We start from the raw sequence: 12,358 nt of genomic DNA, 5'->3' as shown, positions 1-12,358 counted from the left end.
AAAAACTTGATTTGGGAGTGTGAATTTTGAAACAATCTTGTATTCTTTTTACAGTTGGGTTTTCCCTTGAAACGGGTAGGGATGCTGCTTTTAGTAAAGCTTGTAAATTAAACCATTCTTTTGAAAGACTTGCAGATTAAACTGTCATTTCCTTTACACAGACTGTATATCATTTTCCTGTTAACTTTTTATTGAGTCTGTAAAATTAAAATGAAAAAATTGATACTCTTATGACAGCAAAATGTTGGTGACTCAGTTTGCAGTTTTCATGGAAGATCATAACCTCACAGAGGACAATGTCCTGTCAAATGGAAAATGAGTAAGGCATAGAATTTTCTTGAAGTTATAAAAGTGGTGCCATCACGCAAAAGAAAGGAGGATGCTAATAGACCTCAAAATACAAAAGAACAGAAAGAGTGTGAAATGTTTTAAGAAATTAATGTTAAGTTGTCCAATCTCGCCTTTGTTCTTGCTGGATGGGTTCGGAGCTAATCCTCTGCTCTGACTCTGCCACTTACTATAGCTCGAGAGCACTTTACTGGCTCGAGGCTACCCCTTATCCCAGAAGGCCCAGCGCCAGCTACCTAGATCTCATTTGCCGCTTCAGCTGCGTCAATACTGGCTCTGGCTTGGTATAACTTTTTTCTCTTCTTATAATTCAGTAATTTACTTAAAGTAGTATTTTCTTCACTGTTTTATAGTAGTTTGTAAGTTTAGTCCTAAACCCCTTAACTCGTCCTTTGCTCTGTTTTTTGTGCTGTGTTGGCCATCGCTCCTTAGTCGCTAGGCTTTGTTTGTTTACATGAACTTGTTTAAGTTAGTCCCCCCCCCCCCCCCTTAAGGACAGCCATTTAAGTTAGAGGCTCTCCTTTTAAGGGTTTTATCAATATAATTTTTATTGTAGTGTGTGTGGTACTTCTTTTTTTCTTGGCATGTCCAAGGAAGTTAAAACCTCACGGTTCAAAAAGTGTGACTCGTGCTGTCGGAGGATGTCTCTGACAGATGGGCACACTAGTTGTGTTTATTGCTTGGGGGCTCTGCACCTGCAGGACTCTTGCGCTATTTGTCATGCCTTTAGTCCAAGGGTCATGCAGGAACAGAAAAACAAGGTTATCCTCCGTGGATTATTAAAACAGGATTCTCCGGCTAAAGCATCTCAGCCAGTGAAACCTTTTGAAACCAGTCAAGCCGTCTGCTCCATGTTTGGAACCGACCTGTGAACTTGACAAACCAAGTGTCTGTGCCGGCTGGCACCGACAAGATTACCCCTCCGTCTGCTCCAACTGTTACTTCGGAGCCACAAAAGAGCTAGGTCTCCTTCTTTGGAGCCGATTCGCTCTGTGCCACAATCACCATTACTCCAAATCAAGTCCAGTCATTGCTCATCTTCCCACTCCTCTTGATCCTCGAGGTTATTGGATCAGGATGTGGAGAGTGGTCAGTAGGTTGCTTAAGTCACAGGCCCTTGCTAAAATGCTTTCGAGCCCACCTCAACAGGCTTCGGCTCAATCTGCTTCGATTTTGATTCCTCCTCCAACTATACTCCGGAGCCAGAGTCCATGGATAGTGGTTTCTTCGGCTTCGATGACATCCTCATCGGCTCTGTTGGCTCCAATTACCTCGATTCTTACTCCCATCAAGGTATTTGGGCGCAGAAACTCTCTCTGTTCCGAGGGGGGAAGTGGCATCGAACCCTTGTCCGACCCTGCTCTCCCTTTCTGAGTGTCTGTTCAGTTGACCTCTGCTCCCACATTGGCCTTGGAGCCATCGCCTTCGGTGCAGGGTGGTATTCCTGTCTCGCTGGAGCCCTCCTTGTGTCGAGACCATGACACCTTTGAGGTCATGTGGAGAGTGCTGTCCCCACAGACTGCTCCACTATCGGTTCCATCCACCTCTGTGCCTGTGACAACCTCTGCTCCTCCTCCAGCCCCAAAGCATAGGGAACCTATGCCCCAGGACACCCTATTGGGTGAACCCTCTTCTTCTGAAGCGTCCCCAGAGCATTCTGAGCAGGCTTCTCGGAAGAAGTGCAAGAGGAAGCATGTACACTCCCCTGAGTCTGTCACCTCAGATACAGACATGGATGAATTGGAGGGGTCCCCAGGGTCCCCCCTCTGAAAGTTTCCTTTTCGGACATCCCTGAGATTCTCTGGCAGAAGTGTAGCGGGACTTCTCTAGCCCCCTCACAGGATGAGTCTGTATATCTGGATGCATTTGGTTCCCGACCTACCACCTCCTGGGGGTGTCAGCTCTTGGATCCACTCATGTCTGTAGTGTCTCGAAAGGCTTGGTCAGCTCCAGATTCCATGGAACCTGTCCCGAGGAGACCCAATAAATTCATCACAGCTCCCCAAGACAAACAATTGTTAACTAAAGGTGTCCCAGTTGATGCCATGGTGGTGGCAGCAGCTGCAAAGAGAGTTAGCTGAAACCACCTCATCTGTCCAGCCACCGAATAGACTCTCGTACGATGGACAGATATGGGAAGCAAATGTTTTCATCAGCAACCTTCTCCCTTAGGTCCCGGATATCTTTCCCATTTTACTAGGCTTCAGAGGGATCTCCTAAAAGAGCTTGGAGATACCCTACAAGATCCTACAGCTGAGGGATCTTCAGCCAAGGTAGTTACACAGCTTGCGACTCTTAATTCAGTAGTCAACTTCTTCATGAGGCTTACTTCATATGCAGCCGATGGAGCGAGTAGAGCTGCGGGAACAGGAGTAGCTCTTGAGACATTCTTGGCTGCAGCTGTGTCAGTTTGCGGAACCTTTCAGAGCGTCCTTCACCAATACCCCCTTTGCTGGCTCCCCCCTCGTTGGGCCTCAGGTGAAAGATGCGCTTACCAGGTGCCAGCAGGAGAGCAAGACGTTCTCTGATGCGAGTCCGTTTTCCACTCCTACCAGACCATACCCAAAAGGTCAGAAGGGTTGAAAGATGTGGTTTTGAAAATCCCAAGGACCCTTGCCTGATGCACGTGGTGAATTTTCCCCCAGGGGCAGAGGGAAATAATGGCAGACGCCGCCCTTATGGCAGATGGGGTCTGCAAAATCAGGGTGACAAGAGATGCAGTCTCTTCCAAACCCTATCAACATCCCTGAAGGGATGCGTGACTGCTTAACTCAGGAGGCAGTCTGGGGAAGGCTTTCATTGTACCCAACCGCCTGGCAAAATATTACAAAAGACAAATGATTACTAGCCATTATATCCAGAGGTTACAAGATTCCCTTTCATCAACCCCCTTTTGTTTAAAAAAAATCCATCCCAGATGTTCCACCCAATCTAAGGGATCCGGCAGTCACAGAAGTTTCAAGACTGCTAGAAAAAAGAGCCATCTAAGAAATCCCCGCAGACCAAGTAGGATCCGAAACTAAGATTCTTTAGTGCCCAAAAAGACGGGACTGGAGACCAATTCTGCATCTCAGCAGGTTAAACAAGTCTGTCCAAAAAGAAAAGTTCTGGATGGTAATACTACAGTCCATTCTCCCCTTTCTGGGTCAGGACAATTGGATGTGCTCCATAGATCTTCAGGACATGTACTATCCTATAAAAATTAATACTGTCCAGGAGATTTCTACGCTTCCGGCTAAGGGCCAGTCATTACCAATTCAGAGCTCTGCCCTTTGGTCTCACCACAAGCCCCAGGGTGTTCACCAACTGCATGGCAGTAGTCGCGGCTCACCTGAGACATCAAGGATTCCAGGTGTTTCCTTATCTGGACGACTGGCTCCTCCCTGCTCCCACCAGGCAACTTATAGAAGCACGAGATTACACCATCACATCCTGTGCTCAACTAGGCATCACAATCAACTTCAAAAAATCTGCCTTGATGCCCTGTCAATCTATTACATAAATAGGAGCAGAGCTAGACGCAAGAAAAATGATTAAAATTGCCTCCGGAAAGAGTTTCCATTATTTGAAAACAAGTGTCACTTCTCCTGAGGAGCAAAATATTTCAAGTCAAATATGTTCCAGGTTCTAGGGACCATGGCAGCAGCCATTCTTCTAGTCCCCTCGGCACACTTTCACTTGAGAATCCTTCAGTGGCTTCTTTTCACACAATGGTCCTTCCAGGAATTACTCATGTCTCACATGATGCTAATTACGGTATCTTGCAAAAGACACCTTTCCTGGTGGATGGTCTCACTAATTTCTCAGGGTAGACCTTTCATGGTACCCCATCCAGTTGCCACACTGACCATGGACGCTTTTCTGATAGGGTGGGGGGGGGGCATTATCTAGGAAGACAGTCCAAGGCACTTGGCAACCTCACTAGTACCACTTGCACATTAACGTCCTGGAGATGAGAGCAGTGCTCCTAGTGTTGCAAGTTCTTCAAGACTCTCTCCCTGCCGGGACTATTGCAGTACAGACAGACCATGTCAGTGGTTTGTTACATCAGCAGGGCGGAACCAGGTCTTACCCCTTGTGCAGAGAGGCCCTCAGACTGTGGCAATGGGCGATTTCCTCCCAACGTTTTCTGATAGCAACTCGTATCCCTGGGACATCCAATGTAATAGCAGACAGGCTCAACAGGGCTATCCTCATGCTACATGAGTGGTCTCTGAAACAGGAAGGATCTTATTTTCTGCAAATGGGACAGCCTTGCTGCGATCTCTGTGCCTCTCCCCTCAGTAACAAATGCAGAAGCTACTTCTCCCTTGTTCTTCCTCCGGGTCAGACACCCAGAGATGCTCTAGTCCACAATTGGCCTCAGGGACTCCTTTATGCATTTCCTTCCTTCCCTATAATTCCAAAAGTCATTCAGAAAGCAGAATTGTTGGGTTGCAAAATGATCCTCATTGCCCCCTATTGGCCTCAACAGATTTGGTTTTTGTTCTTCACTCCCACCTTCTAGCTCAGCCTTGGATTCTGGACCCAGTACCAGACCTATTGATTCAGCAATCAGGCGGGCTACTCCAATCTCAAGCTCACAGCTTGGTTACTCCACTTCCAATCCTAACCAGGCTCCCCAATATTTCCCCAGCAGTGCGTGAGCTTATTGTTTCCTCCCATAAGGCAAATACAAGGAAACTCTATGGTAGCAAATGGAAAAGATTCTCTTACTGGGCAGATTCCAGAAATTTAGATCATTTTATAGCTCCTGTACACGAGATTTTGGATTTCCCAGCAGAACTGTTTCATTATGGTGCAGCAGCTGCTACCTTCAGCGTACAACTGGCTGCCATTTCAAATTTTCATGTTTGAGTTTCTAACTCCGGCATAATGTCTCAAAATATGTAAGGCCTTCATGAGAGGTACATCTCTACTTAGACCCCCCGTGAAAGAGCCACTTCCACCTTGGGATCTCAATTTGGTTCTTCCCTCCTTGATACTGCCACCCTTTGAACCAGCAGCAGCATGTTCCTTGAAGTTTCTCTCTTGGAAAACTCTTTTCTTAGTTACTTCTGCCAGATGTGTTTCAGAACTTCATGCACTCTGTGTTCGCCCTCCATACCTAGTTTTTCACAAAGACAGGGTTTCTCCGAGAACTAATCATTTTTTCTACCTAAAGTTTGTTCAGACCACAATTTGAATCAATCCATTGAACTCACTGTTTTTTTCCTAATCATTCCAACAAGGCAGAATTCAAATTACACCAAATGGATGTGTGTAGACAACTGCGTTTCTATCTCCATAGAACTAAAGAAATGAGAAAATCAGATAAGTTCCTTTCATTTGCGAACTACAAACAAGGCCTTCTAGTTTCTAAAGTAATATTGTCAAAATGGTTATCTAACACCATCGTCCATACCTACCACTTGCGACAAAAAGATCTTCCAACAAAATCCAAAGGTCATTCAACCAAGTCAGTAGCTACTTTGGTAGCATTTCAGTCTAGATTGCACATAGATTCAATTTGTGCAGCAGCTACTTGGGCAGATCCTCATACATTCATTTCTCGTTACAAAGTAGATGTGGTCTCCCGGGGCAGAGCTTCCTTTGATTCCACCGTTCTGAAGAGTCTGTTCCAATGAGCCACCTAGTATTGAGGTGCTAGGGACGCTGTCCCATCCAGCAAGAACGAAGGCGAGATTGGACAACTTAACAAAGAAGTTGTGTACCTACGATAACATTCCATGTTAGTTGTCCATCTTGCCTTCCTTCTTGCGTCCCTCCCTCCTTCTCCCTTCCTCAAGGATTGAGAGGAGTTTCTCAATGGTTTCACTGGCTAATTTGTTTTATTAGCTGCTTCTCGGCCAAACCATGACCATTAACTGTATATCCAGGTTTATTAATGGATTATCTTCTATAATTATGTCTAGTGTGAGCTATCTCAAACGAGATCTGGGTAGCTGGCGCTGGGCATTCTGGGATGAGGGGTAGCCTCGAGCCAGTAAAGAGCTCTCTAGCTATAGTAAGTGGCAGAGTTGGAGCAGAGTATCAGCTCCAAATCCATCCAGCCAGAAGGAAGGCAAGATGGACCACTAACATAGAACGTTATGGTAGGTACATAACTTATTTTTCTGAATCAGAACGTTATGGTAGGTACATAACTTATTTTTCTGAATCAAACTGAAGTAACACAAAAATGGACCCACTTAATTGGATAGAACTTCTGGTAGTAATAGTATCACTTCATAATTCTTAGACATCTCTGTTGAACACACAAGTTAAAATGTGGGTAGACTGAAGTACCTCAGTTTTAATGAATAACAGTGACATAAGTACAAAATTGCAAGTGCCACAGGCACTCTTATGCAAGTATGCTTGCATATACCTACACACAGGAGCTTTGTTCAGCTCAGTTATCACAAGATGTGGAGAATGACCACTGCTGATGGCGGTTCTCCTTTTCGCTCATGGTTCTGTCTGTGGTCCCTTTCACTGGTCACTTACTCCATTATACACCCCACCCCAACTTTAGCTATTCCATTGCCTGGTCTGCTAATAAAATTCTGATAATTTGGGTCATAGTCTTAGCTTCTCACTCCTCATGGAATCAAACAAGTTAGTTACAAATATTATGTAATGTTTGTTCTGTCAGGCAGAGGTACCAGTAAATCAGAACAAAAACTACTGTGCTTTCCTTGTGTTGGAAGGCACAGGCTTTCCTTGTGTTGGAAGGCACAGGCTTTCCTTGTGTTGGAAGGCACAGGCTTTCCTTGTGTTGGAAGGCACAGGCTTTCCTTGTGTTGGAAGGCACAGGCTTTTCTGTACAAAGATGTTCTACAAGAATGTATCTTGAGTTGCAAATACCAGAGACTATTCTTTTGACTAGAATGCGTTACAAAAGACGTGATGGCAGTGAAAAAGACTGAAGGGGAGTAAAAGAGGCAGTTTGGCTAAAAAGTGGTTAATCAGGTGCATAGATGGTAGGTAGAAGATAGGCAACAGTATGAGACTCTTGGGAAGGGCACCTTGTAATAAGAGTACAGTTGAGGGCAAGGAGGGTAAAGCAAGGCAGTAAAATATATTGTGTATGTAGTGTAGAAGAACTGAGAAGAGCAAAAGTGGCTGAGTTAGTGAGTGTATGGGGTGGTGATGGGGAACAAGAGGAGGTACAAAACTTCACCACCATTTTTATGAAGGAGGAACCAAGGGTTTCACGTGTCCTCTAAAATAAGCATCTGGCACATGTATTCAGCAAATTATTGGTTTGTGGAGAAAGAGTGGGAGACTGCAACAGTCCTGCATAAGTGAACTGGGGTAAGGTCCGTCTTGATAACTACAGTCCTGCAAACCTGACAGTAACACAGGTCATTTAAAAAGCTTTCCAAGGGAAAAGGTTTCTGGACATTAACTGCATGATGCATATTTACATGTTTTGTAGTCTGCTCTTTCCTGTCTAACTGCATATATTTGTGAGTTGGTCACAGTCTTGTCTGGCCGGTGTCACAGATTTATGCTGTTAATGAGGTACTCCCTGTGGTAACAGGGTACATGGTTTAATTCCACATCCATTTATCTACCGTGTGACTTCATACGTCACTTGAGTAGACAGTGCTCCCAAATCGTCCTGAAGAGACACTTTTTCTAGTCTATCTACTTAGCAAAGCAAAAAAAAAAAGTTGGATAAAAGCTTTCCAAGAGACTCCCTCATTCAGGATGACATTTTGCACTGCCCCATTTCATGGTACTAGAAGTTAAAAGAATGGTTAAACAGGGAGAGAAGAAAGGAGGGACAGTATGGAGGATGGCATTGAGAGGTACCCTGTCAGATGGAGAGAGGTCTTCCCTGCTGATGTGCCTAAAGATCATTGATTTGAACTGGTGTTTGTGTTAATTTCAGATTGCTGTAGGCATTGTGAACAGGGACAGCCTGTTTGCAGTCATCGTCAAGCAAAGAATACTAGGAGCTTGAGGGAAGCATATAGGAAGGGGTTCTGTAGAACTTTGCTAGATAAGTAATGTGGCAGCTCAGATTCAGTAAGAACAGATGTGGAATGTTTCAGCAGGAATATAAAAGTTTACAACAGAGGTATAAGAAAGTGGGTGGAACTCTCTAACAGTGCCCAGTTAAAGAATGTGAAGTGGTACAGAGCAACAAGGATGTACCAAAAGCCAACTACTGCACAACTGCATGTTAAGTGAAATGGGGTCCAGGGACAAGAAAAGCATTCTACAGCTCTGAAAAGATTGAGTTTTGTTCGTTGTTAGCTTTAGAAATTGAAAGGTACAAAGATGAGATTGGGGAAAAAGAGGATCAGAGGGAGCAAGCCTTAATCTGTGGCTGAGGACATCTTGCTTCATAAGTACGAGTGGTGGATGTGTATGACCAACTGACAGAAAAAGGTATACATTCAGAAGTGCAGGAGATGCATTTTTCAGGCTGCATCAATATTTCTTCTGCCATGTCCTGTTGTCTACCTATGTAGGCTAGTTAAATACACTGCTTCCTTCTGCTGACGAGTAATCTTGGATGACCATAATTTCCCCTTCTGCTTTGACACCACACATTGGTGGGGGATGTAGGTGAGTTTAGAACAAGTGCCAGCAGGCTGAAATTGAGAAATATCTTGGTGAATGCAGAAGTGAGAAGCAACCATGTCAGCATTAAGAATACCAAATAAAGGTCATGGTACATATTTTCCAGCACCCCTTCAGTTACAAAGAACAGATTCCCTGGCAGACTGGTGGATGTCCTGTAGAGTACTGGATTGTCTTTTGTAGTATGACAAGGAAGCCAACAAGGCCACACAGGTTCCATTTTGAGAGGACAAGGATGACTGCTTAGAACAGTACCTTTCCTATGGAAAGGAATACTGTGGGGGAGCACAATAGGCATGGAGAACCTAAATGGATAACGGAAAATACAGTAAGAGGCAGTGATTTTTAAAAGCTGTAAAACAGAGTTCCAGAAAAAGTAGATAAAGGGGTTGCCTGACATTTATTTTCAGGTAGGGACTTTGCCGTCTTGTATAGGATAAAGCAGTGAATATGTGCATGAAATATCAATACTGACAAGCAAATATTGTAAGTGCATTCCTGCTTCTGCAAAGTGAAATGCTGCCTGCTGCATATTATCTTGACATGGACTCGTATGTGGGAAGGTAGGATAAGTGAGGCTGTTGAGTATGGACTAGTATGTGAGATTTATTACTACTTTGAGGGCCCTGTACATGCAATAAGCTTGAAACTATATTAAGGTCACTGGTTCTTATCTTGCCATATTACTGGTTTAATAAAGTAACCTGATATCTAGTTGTAATCACTTTCAAGATGCGTTTCTTGTAATGTTCTGTTTGTCATGCTTCCTTTAATATGCTGTCAGATGAGCTTTGTCAAAATTTCATCGGCTAGTACCAGTTTGATGGGGATGATAGGCATATAAGATATGATTGGAGGGATGTATATAGCCGTATGAATGCTGCATTTATCTAGAAATACGAAACATGCAATAGTTTGTGATGGTTTTCAGTGGGGTTTACATTATGGATGAATGCTAATACTCTAAAACTGTTCCTTCTGTTCATTTCCCCTGCTATTTGTTAATGCATTCATGTTTTTCCTCCTGTGTGCATTCCACTTAATGTACATTTTTACATTTCTTTGCAGATGTTAATTCTCGGTCTGCTCGAGTGTTAACTTTATTAGTTGTGCCTGGACACCTGATTTTCCTTTACACAATAGGCTCCATGCAGGGAGGCCACACCACACTGACTGCAATATTTATTACATTCTACATGATTGCTGCACTTTTGCAGGTGAGTGCACATTCGTAGCTTGGGTTTGCATAGGAGGTTGTAAATGACAGACTTGTTGTCATTTAGCATGTAAATGGAAGAGACTGGTTGTTCATGCAAAACAGATTCACCCTGCGGGAGCACAAGTGGAGGGATGTAGGGCTTGCAAGGTAGGTTGCAGGTGCCCTTGGTTCAAAACAAATGTTAGAAACATTGTTTGGTTACAGGTCTGTGTTCGTGGGTACCCATTTTTTTATAGTAGGAGTTCAGAGCTTTGAAAGAACATAATAAAATTTGGCAGTTTCAAATGAAGTATTTGATGAAAGGTGGAGTACCTTAGACCAACTCTTCTGTGCAACACACAAATCTGTTCTGATCTTAAGGTTGTCCCTGCACAGGGATTCCCACTGGACTTTGACTAATGTTTTTGAGACTCTGAAGGGCTGCCTGACGACAGGACAACCCAGTTGTTATGACTGCAGATGCTATCCAATTCGGACATCTACATTTATGGTAGGTACAAAACTGTACTTTCTTCGTGTTTCACTGTTGCAGTCATTACATTTGGGTAATCTGCTGACAGGCTGCACTCAGTCGGCCTGAATTCCAAAGTTTTGGGTCCTGCGTTGGTTGCTGTCTCCTCTTCCATGACGTCAGGTCGTCAGGGGGTATAAAACATGCAGCAGACACCATTTTCTTTAGTCTTTCTTGTGTGCAGTGCCCGAAGCAAGAAGCATTTCGCAAGGGCCAGACGGCCGACTACTGAAATATTCCAGTTTGAGTTTCAGAAGCAAATTCTTCACTAAAGCTAAGTACCCCGTTGGGGAAACTTTTTTTGCTCCTTATCAATGTCAGAAAAAGTTAATAAATACCTCATAAGGATTTCCATTTATACTGTATTCCTTGCCTAGGCCCTGATCACAATGTGCCTAGCTGTCGGTTTTGTGCTAGATTTAACCAACACACTGTTAAGTGTCGATATATTTTTGCATCAAAGTATTTCGGAAACAGATTTAACTACCCAGAAATGTCGTCTGATAGCAATCAGACTACCGGAGTACATAAACGCAAAGAAAAGGACCGAGAAAGGCAGTTGAGATCGAAAACAGACGACTAAGCTTCTCCTAAACCATTTGCCGGTACTCGGGTGCTTTCGCAGCCCCTGATACCTGCTACCTTCGTCGTAGGCCTCTACCGACACCCATGTGGAGTCTGGCATGCCGCAAGATACTTACGGTATTGGACTGACAGATGTATCCCCCTCTGATGGGTCCAGAGCCGCTGAGCAGGCACCGGCTTCTGAGGGTGTATTCAGACCTCAACATTTGTATATCAAACAGATGACAGCTGCAAAACCAAAGACAGAAGCAACTTCTAAAACTAAAAAAAGAAGCATGAGCCATGTGCATAGGCCTCTATGCCTAAAAAACAGATGATCAAAATGGCTGAAGACCTTATTACCTTGATCAGGGGTACCCATCCCCCTCCAGATAAGAGGCCTAGACAAGACACTGATTATGAATCTTCAGATCAGGTTTCTATTTCTTCTGATTCCTCTTCTGATCAGGAATTATCTATACCTCCCTATGAGGATTCTGATGCAGAGGAGTCTACCATCTGCATCTCCTCCTGGGGATTATTCATTTGGAGAAACCTTGCATACTTTGAGGGAGCATTTTCACTGGGAGAGTCAAGACTTCTCAGAATCAAAATAGAGGCTCAGGGATTTCCTTCTCCCTCAGCACAGGCCTTTAGCCATCCCCCTGTTTTAGACATTGTGGATGTGTTTTCAGAGTCAAGCTTCTTGACCCCTGACTCCTTACCTCCGGCTCCCAGTAAGCCTGACCGATATTGCAGGGTCCCTGACTCGCATACATTTTTATTTAGAAACCCTGCTGCTGATCCTGAAACTATTTCACAGGTCCAAAGGGAGTTAAGACCTCAACAGCAAAAAATCCTACCCCCTCGTGACAGATTCAAGGGCACTGGACAGATGGGAAAAAAAGGTTTATACATCTGCAACCTTGATCCTCAAGTCCACAAAAAACAAACAGAAGTATCCACACACTGCAAATTTCAGCAAAATAAATCCACCGTTTTTTAAATAAAAAGAAAATTTAATGCAAATAATGCATTAAATTTTCTTTTTATTTAAAAAACGGTGGATTTATTTTGCTGAAATTTGCAGTGTGTGGATACTTCTGTTTGGTTTTTGTGGACTTGAGGATCTGTGT

At 43.9% G+C, this 12,358-nt stretch overlaps 1 protein-coding gene across 5 annotated transcripts in view; it reads left to right on the top strand.

The window, feature by feature from the left end:
• The window catches only part of SLC41A1 (solute carrier family 41 member 1), a 410,973-nt gene that overhangs the window by 336,300 nt on the left and 62,315 nt on the right, over positions 1–12,358 (top strand). For 4 of the 5 annotated variants that reach the window (XM_044076832.1, XM_044076833.1, XM_044076834.1 and 1 more), the window contains exon 10: positions 9,997–10,145. The exons of the other annotated variant lie outside the window; for it this stretch is intronic. In XM_044076832.1, coding sequence (XP_043932767.1) covers positions 9,997–10,145 — 149 coding nt within the window. The remainder of the gene's footprint in view (positions 1–9,996; positions 10,146–12,358) is intronic. 5 annotated transcript variants of the gene reach the window in all.

Source organism: Protopterus annectens, chromosome 7.part0 (genome assembly GCF_019279795.1).
Source record: "Protopterus annectens isolate FY-2018-M chromosome 7.part0, PAN1.0, whole genome shotgun sequence".
NCBI classification, from domain to species: Eukaryota; Metazoa; Chordata; order Ceratodontiformes; family Protopteridae; genus Protopterus; species Protopterus annectens.
This window is presented reverse-complemented; position numbering and strand designations above follow the sequence as displayed.